Source organism: Pagrus pagrus, assembly GCF_965226575.1.
Source record: "Pagrus pagrus genome assembly, chromosome: 6".
NCBI classification, from domain to species: Eukaryota; Metazoa; Chordata; class Actinopteri; order Spariformes; family Sparidae; genus Pagrus; species Pagrus pagrus.
This window is the reverse complement of record NC_140190.1, coordinates 6,523,800-6,542,158: the sequence shown is the minus strand read 5'-3', so window position 1 is coordinate 6,542,158 and position 18,359 is coordinate 6,523,800. Positions and strand designations below refer to the sequence as shown.

Genomic DNA, 18,359 nt, shown 5'->3' with positions numbered 1-18,359 from the left:
CCTATAGGCTAAAAGTTAAAACATTTCTCCAGCTTGCATATATGTCGTTAAAAATAATGTACGTAGATATTAACATGAGCTATTTTTCTCCAAAACAAGCACATTCTACTAAAAATATTCATGTAGCTTACTTTTACTTGATTGATTTCTTTACATGGCGGCCATTTTACCCTGACTTAACGCTCAACACTGCGATAATGATACGCTGTGTTCCACGTTGTCATATAAACGTAGGTAATCTGACATATTATTAACATTTGTTCCAGATTGATCAGCAAAAAGAGAGGATTGAAAGTGAAAATCTGGAGGGACATTGTGTCATATTTCAAGCTAAAACGACAAATTTGATAACCCATTTGCTAACGTTAGCATTAAACGACTTCCTGGCTAACATTCGCATCTGATTACGGACAGTGTGTTTCACTGCCAGGCTTAAATAAATGTGCCCAAGATGTGTGTTGTAATTTAAGAATTAATTATGCCTTTCCCATAGTAGCGTGTAACAATATCAAGTGGTTGAATGCTTACGTTAGCTATTGTCTAACGATAGCTACTGGGTTATCAATTATTTTACTCTGCAAACAAACACTCCGTCACCCTGCTAATGAAAGATCACTACATTTCATTGCTAGCTTTTGTCATTGACTCAAATTTTACCAGCTGCAAACACTTAATGTTACTGTTGCAGCTAGCAAACGTTAGCCAACCGCAAGCTAACATAAAGAGTGACCTGTAATTCATTGCAGTGAAAATGAGACAGGCAAAATGGGCATTTTAAGTTAAGATGACATGTATTTTATACATGTAGCATTTTTGTCATGACAAACATTTAGAGCATCCATTTGATAACAATTTGAATTTGAATTTTTTTGAGCCACTGATGAAAGTTAAAGGTGCAGTATGTAGTTCCTGTTAGCTCAGTTAGCAGTGCAGTTAGCAGTGCAGAACACTACGGGAGTGTTAGTGTTGTTTACACCACAAGCACAAGAGCTTCCAACAGCCGGGAGGAGGAGGTGAGTGGCACCATGACATAGCCCATTGTCAAACCTGTTATTTCTTCACATTCTGTTGATAATTTGAGTTAATTTTTTAATCTTACATATTGCACCTTTAACACCGGACACACCTGTGTTCTTAGCCCCCTCCGGTTCACACTGTACACCCATGTCTGCACTCCCAGACATCAAGAGAATCCTATTGTTGTGTATGCAGACGACACCACCATCATCATCTGAAACAACGATGAGCATTCATACTGGGTGGAAATCAACAAAATAGTATTTATTTGTACATAAGCCTGAGATCAGGGAGAAAAGGCCACGTTACATGATGTATCCACACATAAACTGGCTTTTGATGGACTATGTGAATGGTTACTGGAAGTCAAACGCTTGATGAGTAATGATTTGGGTGGTTTGAGCAGCATCCTACATCACAGTGTCTCTCTTGTCACTGTTCCAGCTCAACACCAGCGTGTCGCTCCGCCCCTCCACCACATCACCTGAAGGCATAAGGTTAAAAGAGAAATCCCTTGGCAATACACAGAGCTGCACCACTAATCCCAGCTTAGATTTGAGAACCTATTTCAGCCACCTAATGCCCCCTGATGGATGTAGTCACTTAAAGATATGTTACTTTTCTTTAACATTTCACATTGTTGGGTCAATATTATATAAAAATTCACAATTAGCTAATTTAACTAGATTCACTGTTTCTGTTTGTAGTCTCTGCTGCCTTTATATTCAAACATAGATATTCTTATCTATATAAATCATCCCTGTAATTCAGATATAAATAATGCTGCTGCAGATTCACGTTTGTTTTTTTTGTGTGTGTCTGTGCTCATCTCATACTGAAGGGAATTAATGCTGTAATAGACTTTAGGATTGCCCTCACTGAGAGTGGGTTTAGGCCAATCCATTAATAGAAACAGCGTACTGGATACCAGAAAAGGTGCTTACAGACTGAGAGTCTGTGGACACTAAGACAGAAATAACATTTCTTTAAGCTTCTCCACATTTTGTTTCTGTTTCCAGTATAATGCTACATTCACTATAAGTGCAACATGTCAAAGCTTTGGTTGCATCTAATGTCCTTTAACGAAGGTTAGATCATTGTTCCAACCAATAGTCACAGACAATACACCTGATATGTGGTCGTTTTTATAACCTTCTTCATTTTTTTAAATGCCTTATTTCAATTCAATGCAATCACTCTCCCCCTCTCCAAACCTCATTAGGTTTAGGACCGTCTCCAGGTGCATAGAGATCTATTGAAAGCCTCTTTACATCTCTGCCAGACGGCACAGGGTAATTACTGCATCCTAAACCGTGGATTTCCCACAGTGCACCGTGACACAGTGCAACAATTGCCTCCTGCATGCTGGCTTCCATGTGCATTTCCAACAATGAGCTGGATCCGAACTGATGTGACGATCAGGCTGGTAGTACCCACTTGTGTTTAGCTCTGAACTGAAGTCTCAGCTGATGCCCAACATTCAGTGTATTGTGATAAGTTTGGATAGGGGGGGCTAACATCTTCTCCCCCATGTGTCCACATACAATGCAGAGTCATTTGCGTGAAGTAAAATGCAGGAAATGAATATAGCACTCCAGTCCCAGGGGCGTCTTTCATTCAGAGTGCAGGTGAACAAGAACAGTGGATTGGTCTCAAGTGGACTTCATTTCCAAGCACACAACAGAATTAGCCTGATAATTAGACAGAATTTAATTGAAGTTAATGTAATTATTAAAATGACTATTTACTTAATTGAAGTGCTGAAAGAACTCATTAGGTTGGCAGTGATTCAGAGGTCTGGAGCCAGATTAATAACATGACCAAGTGTCTACAGCCATAGTAGCAGCTTTGGGGGGGCTTTGAGCTAAATGCTAATGTTTAGTTTAGCATTCTAGTATTTTGTGGGAAAGCCACTCAAAGCCACAATGAGAGCGTTGAGAGTCAACCAAAACACTTAATAAACACCCTCTCTTTGTTTTCATGATGACCTTAAAGGACAACACAATTTCATACTGTTTTACTTTGTTTATATGTGGCGGACCCTGCCACCTTTCTAGCTTCAAACAGAGTTCTGGGACCTTATTTTCCTCTGAGTACAGCTTATTTATTCAGTTATGGAAAGTGAGTTTCTACTATTAACTCATTAATGTTGTAAATATTACAATTCTGAGCTTGAATTTCTTCTCCAAAACTACATAGTGCCCCTTTAAGTGCAGTTCATTACAAATCATGCGGTGTGATGAAAACCACAGAAAGTTAAAATGAAAGAAATGGAAGCACAATTTTTTTTAAAATGGAGTCTGACTCCACAATTATCTCAGCCATGGAACAGGATAGTTTTTTCTGCAGGAAGTGGGGCGGTGTGAATGAATTCCTAAAAGAAAAACAATAAGTACTTAATTTCTGGTGGAAATTTCAGGAACGTGTCAGCCATTGTGACTTATGATGTGTTTTTAATAGTTTTTGGACTGGGCTTTGGATACACAGAAAATGGTAGTTTTTTTTTTACGCTTTAACTGAGCTGGAAAGTCACTCATCAGACTCCAAGTCTCAATGTTGTCACTGTGTCTTCAGAGAGTAAACACATCACTGTACACTGTTGCCGGGCAGAATGGTCCAAAGCAGCGCGTATAACCTGCAGTACATATTAGACTGATTATACACTGAATAAAAAAATCCAAAAGATGAAATGATATTTTTAATGAACAAATGGACAATCATGCCATATGTGCTTGGAGGAGGAGGAGGAGGAGGAGGAGGAGGAGGCGGCGCTCAGATGTGTCCTGGCAGTCAATCTCAGTTTGAGTGTCCTCTTGTGCTGATGAGCTGTGCCCTGTTCATCAGATGCCAACCTGAAGAGAGATGATTTATCATCCGCCAAACACTTACACAGGGTTGCTATAACAACCTCAAGGACATATGTGAGGGCCTTTTGCCACAGACATCCAACACAAGATGGCAGACGTGAGGAGAATCTGCAGAACTCTGCAGTCGCTGAGGCTTTGCAGTCATTTGTTGTTTGTGTTTGTTTTATAATCCTCTAATAGCGCAGTGATTTAACCTGTTCTGTAATCGGCCACTTGTGTTGTTTGTTCCTGTTCCCACTCGCAATCAGTCGGCAGCATGAGTGTGTGTGTGTGTGTGTGTGTGTGTGTGTGTGTGTGTGTGTGTGTGTGTGTGTGTGTGTGTGTGTGTGTGCTTCTCCTGTACAATCACAGGATTTGTGTGCTTTTAAAAATTGTGTGACTGGCTGTTCGCTTTACTCTTTTGTTCTTGTCATTGGAATTCATGATTAAAAGGTCATATGCTACTTGTTTTTTCATGTATGAATATGGAAAGATGCTTTATTTGAATTACATACAGTAGATTAATATTGAGAATAAATGTTGAATCAAAATATACACAAAATATTGTACAAGTAGCAATATAAAAAGAAATAGGAGAGTATGCAATATACAGTAGAGTGAAATATTAAAAGCAACACTTTCATTACTACTACTACTACTACTTTTCATTATCTAAATATGACAAAAATTACATCACAAAAACTTGACATTGAAATGAATAAAAACAAGCTCTTGGAGGGACTGATTATGTCATTTCACACAAACATGAAATGCTTTATAATCCTATTTACCACAAAAGAAAAGATCTCACACAACTTATATTTTATCAGATTTGTGCTGCACTTTGCCTAAAACTGTGACTTCTGGTATTTCACTTCTGTGTTAATTTTCCATTCTATGACATAAGTTACATGTAAAGGGTCACGTTTAATGCAACATTTTCATTTTTCATCATGTAAGTAGATGTGCTGTGTTGGGCGGTAATGCATTACTCAGAAATATTACTTTTCCCAGTAATAAGTCATGTAGGGATTACAGTTTCAAAGTCAGTAATAATATTACAGTTACTATATTGAGTAACCGCAGCCTGAGGCCTCTACTGCCTGTGTCAGGCCTCTACAGGCAGCATGAGCCCCGGCTGAACAACAGAAACTGGATTTCAGAGCAGGGCGTGGTTGTGGAGAGACGTTAAGATCTAAAGAAGCTTGTTGCTGGGGAGGTGACAAGTCTGCATTCAACATGACAGCAAAACTTTGCATTAAATGTACATGTAATTAAACACTTAAAGTCATTATTTCAGGCAATTAGTGTCCTATTTATTAATAGGTTGATAATAGATCCACTGTCACAAGTATTTTTTAGCAAAATGGTGAGTGAAATACCTGAGAGAAGTTCTGTTGGAGGCATTTCAGTACATTTCTGCCCTCTACAGGTCACACACTGAATCACACTCTGCAGCCCTGCAGTGTGTCCTTACAGGCGCTCCATGCAGGATTTGTCAGTAGCTGTTTGAAAACACACCATTTGAAAATTGCAGCCAGCGATTCTAGACTGAAATCTTCTTCCCAGGTTGTCAAATATATATTTGGGTCGGCCACAAGCCAACGACCTTGGAATGAGACTCAACACATCAACTATCGTCCTCCGCACCCAGAAGAAGATTAAGATCGTAACAAGGGGATTTCTGTTACGAGCCTATTGTTGAGGGAATTTGAGGAAATTCCTTTGTGGGTTTAATGATGGCTCAGTGCCATAAGGTGTGGCAGTGACTCGTGTGCAGCAGTGAGTGTCATTTATGGCACCTGTCAGGTGAAAATGTCATTCAAATAAAGTCAGGCAATATCAATACGATTTATGTTTAAAGTGTTATTTCAAATACTGATGTTGTCATCGTATGAATTTAAAGATATAATATGTAAGAACTCTCACAATTAAAATGTCTCAAAACAACTTAATATTTTGTTATTAGTCGTGTACTTATATTATTGCAAATGTTTACAAAGGTTCACTCAAGGTAACGGTGTGTTTCTTTGCTTTTACCTCCCGGACAGACTGAGGATGGACGTCCGTGAATGTGACTGAACGTAACGTGAATAAACTAAAACATGACCTCGTCCATGAGTCACTCCAGATAGATTTTCATCAGCAGTGGCAGTTGTTAAATGGTTTGTTCAGCAGCAGCATGTGACCACAGGATCATTCATGTGTATTCATGTGACTATTCATTTCGCCACATCCAGATTACTGTACTGAACATCAGCCGTAAGATAGCGAGCAATACCTACCCAGCGATAACCTGGGGATCAGGTCAACTCTCACTAACCTCAGCACACACTTGAGACTCTGTCTTCTTTTCCCCTCTCCTCTCTGCAATGTTACGTTCATGAAGTAAAGTAAGTGAAGTTTTTCCTCCAGCTCCAGTCAGGAGTCTGGCTCTGCACCTAACTCTCTCTACCTCCCACTCAATACTTGGCAGACATCGTTTGTTTTGTTTTGATAGAGACCCAGTATGCTGTAAAATAGTCTGTGCTGCTGGCTCTTGTGTTTACTGGAACAGAGTTATGGGAGGTTATGTTTTGACTGTTCCTCTCTTGGTTGCAGCTCTGTGGCAATGTTCAGCTCTGCTGTCAGTTCCTGTCAATGCCTGTTTCCCCAATTTTGATGATTTATTCATAATTTAAGTATTTTATTCAAGCAAAAATGTCAAAAGTTCACTGGTGCTGGCTTCTGTTGGTCGACTCCCTACTTTCCTGTGAAAGTAAACTCAGTCTCTTTGATTTTTTGACTGTTGGTCCATTTGAATAACTTTTCAGAAGGTATTTGCATATTTCAACTTGGGCTTCCTGCACTGATGATGGCCATTTTCTACCTCTGTCTGACATTTTATCCACTGAAGAATCAACTCATATAACAGATGTATCAATAATGAAAATAATTGCTGGTTGCAGCCTTACAGTGCTTTTACCTTGGTCTACAGCATAAATTATGCTAATGTGTGACTCTGTGATGACACAAAGTCACAGAATTAAAGACGGGACTACTGACGAGGTGTTTCAGGTGTTTCCTGTTGGTGTGAACTTTGAAGATCTCAAGAATCTACAGTATATAAACACTGAAGGAAGGGAAAAACACAAAAAGCATAAGACGTGTCCCCTAAGATCTTAAAACCAGATTTCGACACAGGGTCCTTACACAAGACAGGGCCACAAGATGGGGGGTGGCGGGCCCATCAGTGTTACGTCAGCGGTTTACACATTTGCCATCAATCAAATTATGAAGACCCAGATGATGTGGAATAAACCCTGGGGCTTTTGAGGCCCCCTGGGGACTCTTGGCAGTTGCCTGCCAGAACTAGTTTGAAAAGAAGGAAGTTGGATCGAGGTGAATCTCATTTCTGAAATATGAGTGGGAGGAAATGAGCTGCCGTTATTCAACAACGTCAAAGCTATAATTATCCTGTTCTTATTTAGGTGAACTTACATAACAGCTTCTTGTGTCTGCCAGAGGTTTGGCTGACACAATGTTGAAGTCATGTTTATATGATGGACCATTCAATCATTTATTTCACAGAATCCATCCTTATATTTGTCTGATTCATCTTAATTGTCTACTAGTGATTAAAAGTTAGACTTGTCCTTTGAAGTAGTATTAGTAGTAATTTGAAACTTATTAACATTTTTTTCATATTGATCTATTGTTATTTCTTGTTAGCTCCTCTACAAAGTGACTACAACACTTTGTAGAGGGAACTAACTCGTCAGTGATGACTAACCCTATCACTATTTGACATTCCCACAACTTCCCAAAAGTTTGACTAGTAAAAACCCCTTTAGGACATCTATGCATAGTGTTGCAGAGATAGCTACTGAAGTTAGCATGCTAGCTTGTCCTGGTGCAAAGCTCCTGTGCAGGCGGTATAAACATCAGCACTTCCTCGCAACAGGTGGCCAATTCTTACATATTGCACCCTTAATTTTTAGTATTTAAGAAGTAAAAAAAGTTAAATTAAGTATCTTTATTTGCAGAAAAAAGAAGACAAGACAAACAAAAAACACTCCAGTGACTCATGACTTGTCTGCGCTTATCGATCCATCTCTGTTCACGTAGCAAAACAACATGATTTTAATTACCCCACCCTGATCTGTGTTAATCAATGATGGGGTTGTAACAGTAGCAAGGATCTCCTCCATCTCGGTAAAAAAAATCATACTGACAGCGCCCTGTAAGAAAAGGTGTGGCACCCAGCAGAAAGTTGCCAACCTTTGTCACCCTATAATTATCATACAAGTTTATGAGTGTTTGCTCACTGTGGGTGCACTTAGGTGATATGATCGTAGTGGATGTCAAAAAAAAGAGTCATTTCACCAGATGTGTTATCCTTTTAAAGTTGGTATTGAACAGCAGATGTTAACATGGTTTCACGGCTCCCGGTCAAAAGCCAGTGATACTCCTCAAACTCTGATCTGCATGGCCGAACACGGAGGATAAAGTTACCAAACTTTACCACAGAGTCGACTGTCATCAGCTTTAAGTGGCTGCTTTAAAGAACAACCTGTCTTATTATGTTCTATATATGTTCCCTGGTCTCATGTTATCTTAGCTTATCCTCAGTGTTGTCCATAAATTTCCACTATCAGCGATCAACTGGCTTTATTGTATGTCAAACATTAACCATTACTCTAGTTTAATTTTCCTACCGCATCCCAGAGTTTTTCCTAATTTTTTAAAATCTAATTCTGCCGTCTGGCAATTTTGTTTTCTTGAAATGTCTCGATTTATTCTCTTGGCCGCTGCATCTGCGTTTAAATCCTTTGAATCTGGCTCTTTTGGGCACAAGAGAGATCAGCAAAGAAAGGAAGGAAGGAAGCTGATTGGATCAATAAAATAAAGAGCAATTAGAGAGCAAATAAAATAGAGATAACTTCAGCTGTAAAAAGAAGGAAATACTAGAGTAAAGTACAAGTATGGCTACCTGTGCTTAAAGGAACAGTTCACCCAGAAATGAAAATTCAATCACGCTAATGCCGATGGAAAGTCAGGTGAAGTTTTATAGTCCACGAAACATGAAGTAGAAGGGGACTTGTTTTAAATATCAAAAACAACAACTTTTTAAAAAAAAAAATGGCTACATTCAGCTCATCCGGCATAATCCAAGTCTCTGGAATCCCAAAAGTCACAAATTGATTTAAAAAGACTGAATTCGAGTAATTTCAACCCTTTTTAAAGGTGCACTATGTAGTTTTGGGGCACAAATTTTATTCAGAAGAGAAAGATCTTCATTGACTGATTTTTTTTTACTAAATAAACTCTTCATTTTCATGACTGAATAAACTGAATGATTAAATATATATACTGATTTGCTTTGTTTATACTTGGCGGACCCTGCCACCTTTCTAGCTTTAAACAGTGTTCTGGGGACACAATATTTCTGAGTATTCACTATCACCTCATTAATATTGTAAATATAAAAATTCTGAGTATGAATTAATTCTCCAAAAACTACATAGAGCCCCTTTAAAGCCCAAATCTTCACTGTAGCTTCTAGGCTAAAAGTGTTAGCATGGATGCACGAGCTCAACCGCACGTCGAGGGTGTAAATAACGTCTCTTCCGGAGACTTGGGTCGCACCAGACGAGCTGTATGGAGCCATTTTTTATATTTTCTCTGTTGTTTTTCTCTTCAACGCTGCAACATCATTTTGTTATGAAGCTCCAGAAATGTTTTGTGGATGACGAAACTTCATCCAACTCTTCATCAGCATGTTGATGACAAGATAATGACTGAACCTTTACATTTTAGGTGAGCTGTTCCTTTAAGTAGCCTACAGATAGATAGATAGATAGATAGATAGATAGATAGATAGATAGATAGATACAATATACAAAAAAACAATAAAGTACTATATACAATAAAATGCTCAAGTATTTATAAAATAAAATACTGAGGTAAATAAAATAAAATGCTGTATATGCTGTAATAGGTTACTTTTCACCATTGATGAAAACTCATTGATAAAGGTCTGAATTAAAAATATAACATGAACTAGCGCTAGAGGGATCACCAAAATAATAAATTGACTTATTTAAATCAGAATATTAATTGATTAATGACCGGTTAACAGTAATAATGACATTAGAAGTGGTGAATTACAGTAAATAAGAATAAATAAAAAAATAATATTAATAAGTATAGCTCACCTGTGCTTGACTAAACAGTCTGCACTTGTATAAAAACAAATAAAAACGCATTAAAAAGATAAAAACGTGCGTGTTTCTGTCAGTTAGACCCCGCAGAGACCCCCGATCACTCCGCAGCAGCAGGCAGCAGTATACACCGCTGTGCGCGTGAAGGCCGTGACGCGGCACACATGAGGCGGAAGAGGAAGAGAAGAAGAAGAAGAAGAAGAAGAAGAGGAAGAAGAAGAGAAGAAGAAGAAGAAGAAGAGAGGCCAACGTCCTGTTCAGTAGTTAGCTTCTGCTCAGTTGACTTCGAGTTTTTTTCTCCAGCACGGCTATGATTGACAGAGTCAGCGGAGGTTTACACGGGCATGTCCGCACACTCGCTCGGTTGTTATCGTAACAGAGAGATCTGCAGCATGGCGAGCGGAGAAAGAGCCCCGGGTTCTCACACAAGAACAAGAGCGCCATGTATCGGATTATTGAGGATGTTATTTATTGCTTTTATTCAAACGACGCGGGCCAATAATCAAGGTTTGTAACTTAGCTGGCTACGTTAGCTAGCGCTAACTTCCGTAGACATTTCTACGAAGTGTGGGGCTGAGGTTACCTCCGCGGGCCAACTTTATCACAGCTAGCCTGCTAACGTTACTGCTAAATTGTAGTTTTTTTTTGTTTGTTGTGCCATTGACAACGTTTCATGAAGAAGTGTAGCGTCAGTTTGAGAATGAAAGTGCTGCCTTTTAGTTAGCTTTGTGTGGCCTTTAACGCTACTAGCTTCGTGTGCAGCTTGTTATGTTGTCATTCCTTCCTTATAAGGCTAAGTTAGGCTAACAGTCAACCCAACAAACATACAAAACAGTGCGAGGCGCAACGAGCAGCTCGTTAGCATCACGGCTAGTGACTAATGTTAGCTGAGCTCATCTGCTGTATGATCTTAATGCATCGGAATTAAGAGATAAGTCAAATTGCAGATATATAAATGGCACCATTGCCTCCATATCGCTGGCAGGGCACCTAACCCTACTTCCTCATCCTGGGCTCGATAAAGGAAATGTTTGAATCCAGTCAGGTGACTGTAAACGTGGCTGTGAGTTATGGTTTTAAAGGTCCCAGCTGAGCAGTGGTCGGTCCACTGGCCAAATGACAGCCCGCATGTTATTTATCCAGCGGAGCGAAGTGTCCAGCTGTCAGATCCACTGATCTTGTCAGGTCACAGTGATAAGTCTGCCAGTGGGGAGCGGACAGCTGCAGTCCACGTCCAAGATAAGCTGTGCCAAGTCTGAAACGTGTCTGCCGCCGATAAATTGTTTACATGGCTCCGAGAAACTTGCAACACGATGCAGCCATTTGTCTCCCAAGAAGTGCACTTGAATGGGTTAACTGGCAAACATTCATGAGGTGACTTTGTCTTGCTTCTACCAAAAGTCAACACTGCGAGCTCAGCAAACTGAATCAGTGTTAATAAGATCACTGTGTGCTTCACTATCTGTACAGATTGACACAGGCCCATGCCAGGAGCAGTGACTTGTGGTTTGTGATCAAATGCTAAATCCTCCTGCTTCCTTTCAGTTTGAGAATAGCAGAGAAACTCAGTTGTATTCGTCGATCAGAGGCGACAAATAGGCCCGCCGTTAATGCATGTTCAGGCAGACTGAGTATATTTGTTAAGAGCAAGTGAATTTTGTCCTGTTTGATGTGTTGATGGTAGTTTGCTAAATCATATGCTGAATAGAGATGGGACGATGAAGGATTTAATAGCTGATTGCGATAAAAATGCTCACATAAGTTGATCGTTGTTTTGTGAGTCGAGATAATGAATGGCTGCCTCTGTCGCTGACATACAGTCCTATATTGGTTTCCTGTTTTATTTTGAATCGCCTACACCTGTCATCGTGGCTGAAGGCTCGGCTTGCACATTGTATCCCTCACAAAAACAAGTTAAATCGGATGTATGTAAACGCTGCGGATTCAAAACTAAAAACCGAAATCCTTTATGATTACTTACTTGAGATACTTTTGATGTATCATGCTCATGCTTAATGCTGAATAACCAGAGAAGTAATTCTACAAACCCTTAAAGATGCACTATGTGAGACCTGACTGTCAAATTAATACTCAAGACCAAACAAAAAGGGGACAGCATATCATCGATTAGTGCTCCTAACTGTAGCTGCTGTTAGTGGTTCAGACTTGGAGCCTTCATGTCCAGAGGAGTGGACCGGGGCAGGCTGGGTTTAGCTGGTTAGCATGCTAACTTCAGTAGATATCTCTGCATCACATTACATCAGAACCAGAAAGAGTTTTATTGCCAAGTAGGTTTTCACATACAAGGAATTTGTTTTGGTCTCAAAGGTGCGTGTGCCATACAATAAACAAAAAACAATAAATAGACAACAAATAGAGACAGGCGAGACAGACGGAACCATACATAGACATCATAGTGTCAAAACTACTATTTATTTACATTAGGTTGATAATTTTAGCTTTTAAAAAACAGTTTTCAGCTAAATCTCTTACATATTGCCCATTTAAAAGTCCAATTTGTAAGATATTTGATTGTTGAGTCTCATTCCAGACTCGTCCTATACTGATGCGCTTTGGGTTGGTGGACGGCCCGGTTTTCCAACCCCAAAGTCAGTATCAAATATCTTACAAATTGGACCTTTTTTTTAATTTCACTCTCTATTGACTTTATTCAGTCCAGTGTAACTGTCACCATGGCTGTCCTCTGTTTAGTGTTAACTGTTCCACTGAGGTACAGTAGGAAAAGTTATTTTAAAAGAGGCCATGGAAAAATTCTGACCAGAATCTCTTCCGCAGCAGAGCAGCTTCGGTGTTAGCTAGATGTACTCGTTTAATGTCAGTGGTGAAATCTAAAAAAGGAAATGAAACAGACTTGTTGAAGTGATTGGATCACCTGTGTGTGTGCTGTGGCAGTTTAACCTCAAACACACTTCACAGCCAGCAGGAGATGGTTGTTAAATAAATGCAGAAGTTTAGTTTGTCAGTTCAACATACTAACAGGGTCCTGTGCTGACAGTGCGAGCTGTGAACATGATCTGCAAAGGCTGATCGCGCTGCACAAGCTGTGGGATTTGGTGGTGTCAGGTGAAAAGCCTGTCAGTAGAGTGAAAGTGTAATAGTGCTGAGTTGGAGCTCAGCCCCTCAAAGCTTGTAGATTCATACTTTGAGTGAGTAACTTGACAGTTAAAGCAAGAAACATCCGATCCTCAAAATCCTGTTGATAATAGTGCGATTACTGAGGATCCCACTGATCTTTTAACACAAAACTAAAGAATATGAGTGTGTACCGACGTAGCTTGTGGTCTGACACCTTCTAACATCCTAAACCTGTCAAGTGTGTCATGCGTTCATGGTGACGGATGAAGTGTTTCCTCTTGGTACACTATAGATTACACACCAAACTTTCACACAGTGTGGAGCAGAATGTGAACCCTGATCTCAACCCTGATCTGTCTGTTGTCGGCCCTGAAAGTACAAGAGATTGAGTCAGGAGTTATCTTTACCAGTAATAAAACTCTGTGGTTCAGGAAGCTGTGATGACTGATATGGGATGACTTTGGAGATTTGGGAGGAGGAGTTAAAGGTGCAATATGTGAGAATTGGCCACCTGTCAGATTAATACGCAAAACAAATGAGGAGGCATTAAATCACTGGAGTAACCACTAACTGCTGCTAACTGTAGCTACTTTTAGCTAGTTAGCAGCTGGGCTCAGAGTTAAGAGAACAGGGGGAATGTTGATGTTTACACTGCTAGCACAGGAGCTTCAGACTGGGACGGGACAGAGCTAGCTTGTTAGCATGCTAACTTCTGCAACACAATACACAGTTGTCATAAGGTCAAAACTGTTATTTCTTTACATTCTGTTGATAAGCAAGTCTTTTTTTTTTTTTTTTTTCAACTAAAATTTGTACATATACCACCTTTTTAAATGTTCAAAACTCTGAGATTGCTGCCCTTTTTCTGCTTGTGATACTCATTTGTTCTTCCTGTTGTTGTTTTTGCAGCATTCATTCAGTCAGACACAATTCTAGAAGTTTTACATTTTGATGAGGGAAGACTTTTACAGGTAAGCGCTACTCCTTTATATCCTCTTTGTTAGTACTGTTACTTGTCGATTGACCCCTGAATGTGATAATGCAATGTCTATTTAAATCACATTTAAATGATAACTTGTGTCTCTGTTCTTTTTGCAGGCAGAGTCTGACATCGATTTTAGTTTATATCATCAACAAAGGTAAGTTTTTCTTCTTCACTTCATCAGTATACGTCCCCTTACTTAACCTCAACCCTACCCCTTTGGAGCATGAACTCCAAACACAGGCATGTTTGCATAGGTAAATGCCATTATATTTGAATGGGTATAGCCAGGTTGGCAGATGCTGTTATCCTACATCTTCTGCATGAATCATACACCGCACCTGGATTGCATTCCTTTTGTTAAAGTAGATGGCCACATGTTTTTAGTGAGGCAAATAAGATGATATACACAGTATCTTGTGGTGTCAATGCTCAAGTTATATTCATGTAAATTAACCAACACAGGCTGATATGAAAGATACAGAGTCGTATTTTGGGGTTTGAACAATAACTTCCGATTAGAAAACCTCATTCACTTTCTTACACGCAATTTAAAGGTATTTTTTAATGATGTTTCAAATGATATACATGTATTTCATGTATTAATACATGTTTGATGCTTTCCAAATTTTCCTGAGAAAATAACAGCTTGAGTTTACCCAAAACTAGCAGTTAGTCCAGGATGTGCTGTTGTGTAGCTATCAAAGACGGTAGCAAAACAACACAGTACATTAGATAAGCACGAGAAAACATCAGATAAGTTGAACCGCCATGTTTACTACATATCTTTTAGTTACAGTTTCAGCTGATTATGACAACAGAAATAAACAAGTTTGCTGATTCCACATGTCTGCGCAGTGCAAATCAACCACCAGTTGTTTACGTGGAGGTGACTCTTCTTGTTAGCGTAACATCACAGTGATCTGGTCTATAGAGCCTGAAGGAAGTCTTGAACTGAACTGACACGGCAGAACCGCAGCAGCACACTATCATGCTTCCAGCTGTAACATGACCAACAGTCACAGACAAAGTAGAAGAGAACAAAGATGCTGCTAAAACTGCACTGTAAACCCATATGCACCACCACCCCCCCCCTCCCTCAGCTCTCTGAAACATGTGCTGTGGCTGACATGAGTGGCCAGGACAACCTCTCAGTCTGTCACCTGTTGTTAGACCGGACCGCAGTGTGCCTCTCTGCTGCAACAGCTACTTAGACAAGTGAGCCAGGAAGCTAATGTGTTCGCTTGTGGCCACACTGAAGCAGATGATTTTGTTTTTTTGATGACAACAACCAAAGGAGCCTTTAAAGGGTCTGTGGTTAGGTCACATTGCCTTCTAGTCAGGATAGTTTTAGTGTTTTGATTCAAACGGAGAAAAACTTACTAAGCTGACTAAGATAGATAGATAAACTAAATAAACAAACTCTTTGTTTTCATGACTGAATGACCAAACTGACCTTAAAGGACAACACCGATCTATACTGTTTTACTTTGTTTATATTTGGCAGACCCTGCCACCTTTCTAGCTTCCTTGGACCTTCTTTTCCTCTGAGAACAGCTTGTTTATTCAGTTATATAAAACATAAATATCTCTGAGTTTGTATTATTACCTCATTAATATTGTAAATATTCTGAGTTTCCTCTCCAAAACTACAGGTTGCTGTAAACTGCTGAAAAAGTATTTCCATTTTCTGTTACTTAAAACTTCCACTCCTCTACATTTATTTGTCAAGTTTAGTAACTTACCTTGCAGATTCAAATTATTCACTGTTGACAGGGTATTACTTGTAGACATGTAGACAGTCAGATAGTGTTGTGGGCGGACGACAGACTGGTGACTACAGACAGAGAAATAATGCTGCAACCAAGCCAAAGCGGCACATTTTTAAATTAAGTTATTTAATTGGCAGTTGGACACAGAACACAGATAGCAATAATTGGAAAATGAATTAATCAGTCTATCCCTTGTTGTTTTAGCTGGCGAGGGAAGCAAGTCTACCAGCAACTTGCATGTTAAACCACCATTTTGGGTGACAGGAGAGTGATTTGAGGAAGTTATAGTTTGCTTGCTAGTGTCAGTCACAGGCACAGACATCAGACTCTTATGTCTTGGTGAGAACTGTGGTGTTTGTCTGAGAACAGCATAAAGAGTCCATTAAATTGCCTGTATATTGCACAGATTATGAAGGACTAAGTATGACGTATGTATAGATTGTTTGGACAGGGTCATGTGTCCAACAGGTAGAACAGCTCCAACAGGCAACTACTGTTTACAAGGCAGAAACATGTAAAAGTCGGCGAGTTGACTTTTTTTTGACAACGTGTTTTGGTGTCACAGCGTCGACATGGCATCAGCACTGTGTTCAGACATTACACATGTGTGTTTTGTCTTGGCGCAGCAGACGGCGAGCCTTTACTATTTGTACACTATGTACTAACCCATAAAAGGGTTATCTTGCACGGGCATAGCGTGGCCACTCCCCTGAGCTAGAGGGGGAGTGTATTTTGCTGTTTGTGTTGATTCAGGTTTTTTGAATGTTGAACTTCCCCCTTTTTTCTTTGTGTGTGTGTGTGTAGTGTAGTGTTTTGAAATCTTCTGCTGTTAATTATTATCTCCTCTCTATTAGCCAGCAGGCTCTTCAAGTCAACATGCTGTGGTCACTTTGACAGGAATTAAAATGCTTTTCGCAGTCACTGTTTTTAAAAAAACATTTTTTGAATGCACTCGCCCTGAGAAGTAGCCTGCAGCAGGACATATGTAGCTCTGAGGCCAAGAGGCACGGCCTCTCAGCGTGATCTCCACTCCACTCTACTCCAATTACACACTGACATTCAACACATTAGCTCCGAAGCGACGAGCGACAGGCCACACAGAATTCACAGCCAGGATCCATTTGAATCCTTAATCCCACAAGAATTTTGTCAGTAGTTGTTATATTAATGAGAGAAGCGAGGACAGGCCGGTAGATGACAGATTATCCAGGAGGAACAGTGCACGGCCGTGGCTCTGTGTGGATTACTGTGTGCGCCTCAGGGGATGGAAATCCATCCCGTCTCCAGCCAGCTCTGCTATTGGAGCTCGCTGCTGCAGCCATTGTCTGCCCCCGTACGCGTAGGCTCGGTAGTAAATAGGTGAAATTGATCTCTGGTAAATTGTGAGACTCCAGGGTGATGTTAGGGTGATTATAGGTGAGAGATGTGGTAGTGGGTGGTGTTTGGCACCATCACGGCAGCTCTGGTGCTAAAGATAGAAGAATAAAACGTGTAATATCTTTTTGGCCAGCTGTGATGGTCTATACATTCTTAATGAATGAGTTTCATTCAGGCTTTTTTCAACTTTCACACATCTTGCAGCATTGCTCATGTACCACACCTGTATCACTGATGAGCTTCTCTTTCCATGAGATTTAAATAATGGCTCTCATTACATACTTCTGTTGTATATCAGCGCCACCAATGAGGAGCTGCTTCTCTTTAGGGACGGCTTTGTCTGTTAAGATATTGTATGTACACCTGTTGTGAAACAGGTTTGGTGAGTTATGCCTGTGTCCTACAACAAGGCGGGTCGCCTTTGTGTGAGAGAGACACTGTACTTTGTCGGGTTGACGAGTAGAGATACATTTTTTTTTTTTCTCCTAATTTAATGGACATTCATGGAGATTCTCAGTATGGAAACATTGCCCTGCCGCTGGGAGTGGTCCCATGGCCATCTTAATCTAGTGTTAGGAGAGCCTGGCCACAGGCTGTGGTGTCTGTGCTTATGTGTTTAGCCTCCCATTTGTTTGAAATGCACACAAGCATGGATACTACTTTTCCTATCCTCCTGCTGCTGCTGCTGCTGCTGCTGCCGCTGTCACATCTTCCTGTCTCTTGCAGCACGTCCCCGCACCGTGGGAACTGCCGACCTATACGCTTCGAACCTCCAATGTTGGACTTTCACGAACAGTGAGTGCTTGTTATGTTCTCACACTAATTCATTGTTTTGTTTTCATATTATCTGTGTTTTTCAAAACCCGGTGGACTAGTGCCTCGTCTTGTAGCTCTCTATGATATGTTCTGTAAAACTTTAGCGTCTCTGAAGTTGTCAACAATGAGCGGATTGATGCTGAGGAAGCATTAAAAGCACTTGGCGAAACCAAATTCGTTATCTCCAGTGCCAGCACCTTAGCTTCACCTAGCTTCACCTAGCTTCACCTCGGCCAAACTTCATAGATCA

At 40.1% G+C, this 18,359-nt stretch overlaps 1 protein-coding gene across 3 annotated transcripts in view; it reads left to right on the top strand.

The window, feature by feature from the left end:
* Positions 1-10,253: 10,253 nt before the first annotated feature.
* LOC311258827 (transmembrane protein 131-like) overlaps positions 10,254-18,359 on the top strand; it is a 32,971-nt gene continuing 24,865 nt past the window's right edge. For 2 of the 3 annotated variants that reach the window (XM_084355437.1, XM_084355436.1), the window contains exons 1-4: positions 10,255-10,573; positions 14,072-14,133; positions 14,261-14,301; positions 18,020-18,088. In XM_084355437.1, the coding sequence (XP_084211563.1) occupies positions 10,411-10,573; positions 14,072-14,133; positions 14,261-14,301; positions 18,020-18,088 (335 nt within the window). In that variant the 5' untranslated portion in view covers positions 10,255-10,410. Of the gene's footprint in view, positions 10,574-14,071; positions 14,134-14,260; positions 14,302-18,019; positions 18,089-18,359 lie in introns of all 3 variants that reach the window. The other variant, XM_084355435.1, reaches the window with a different exon arrangement.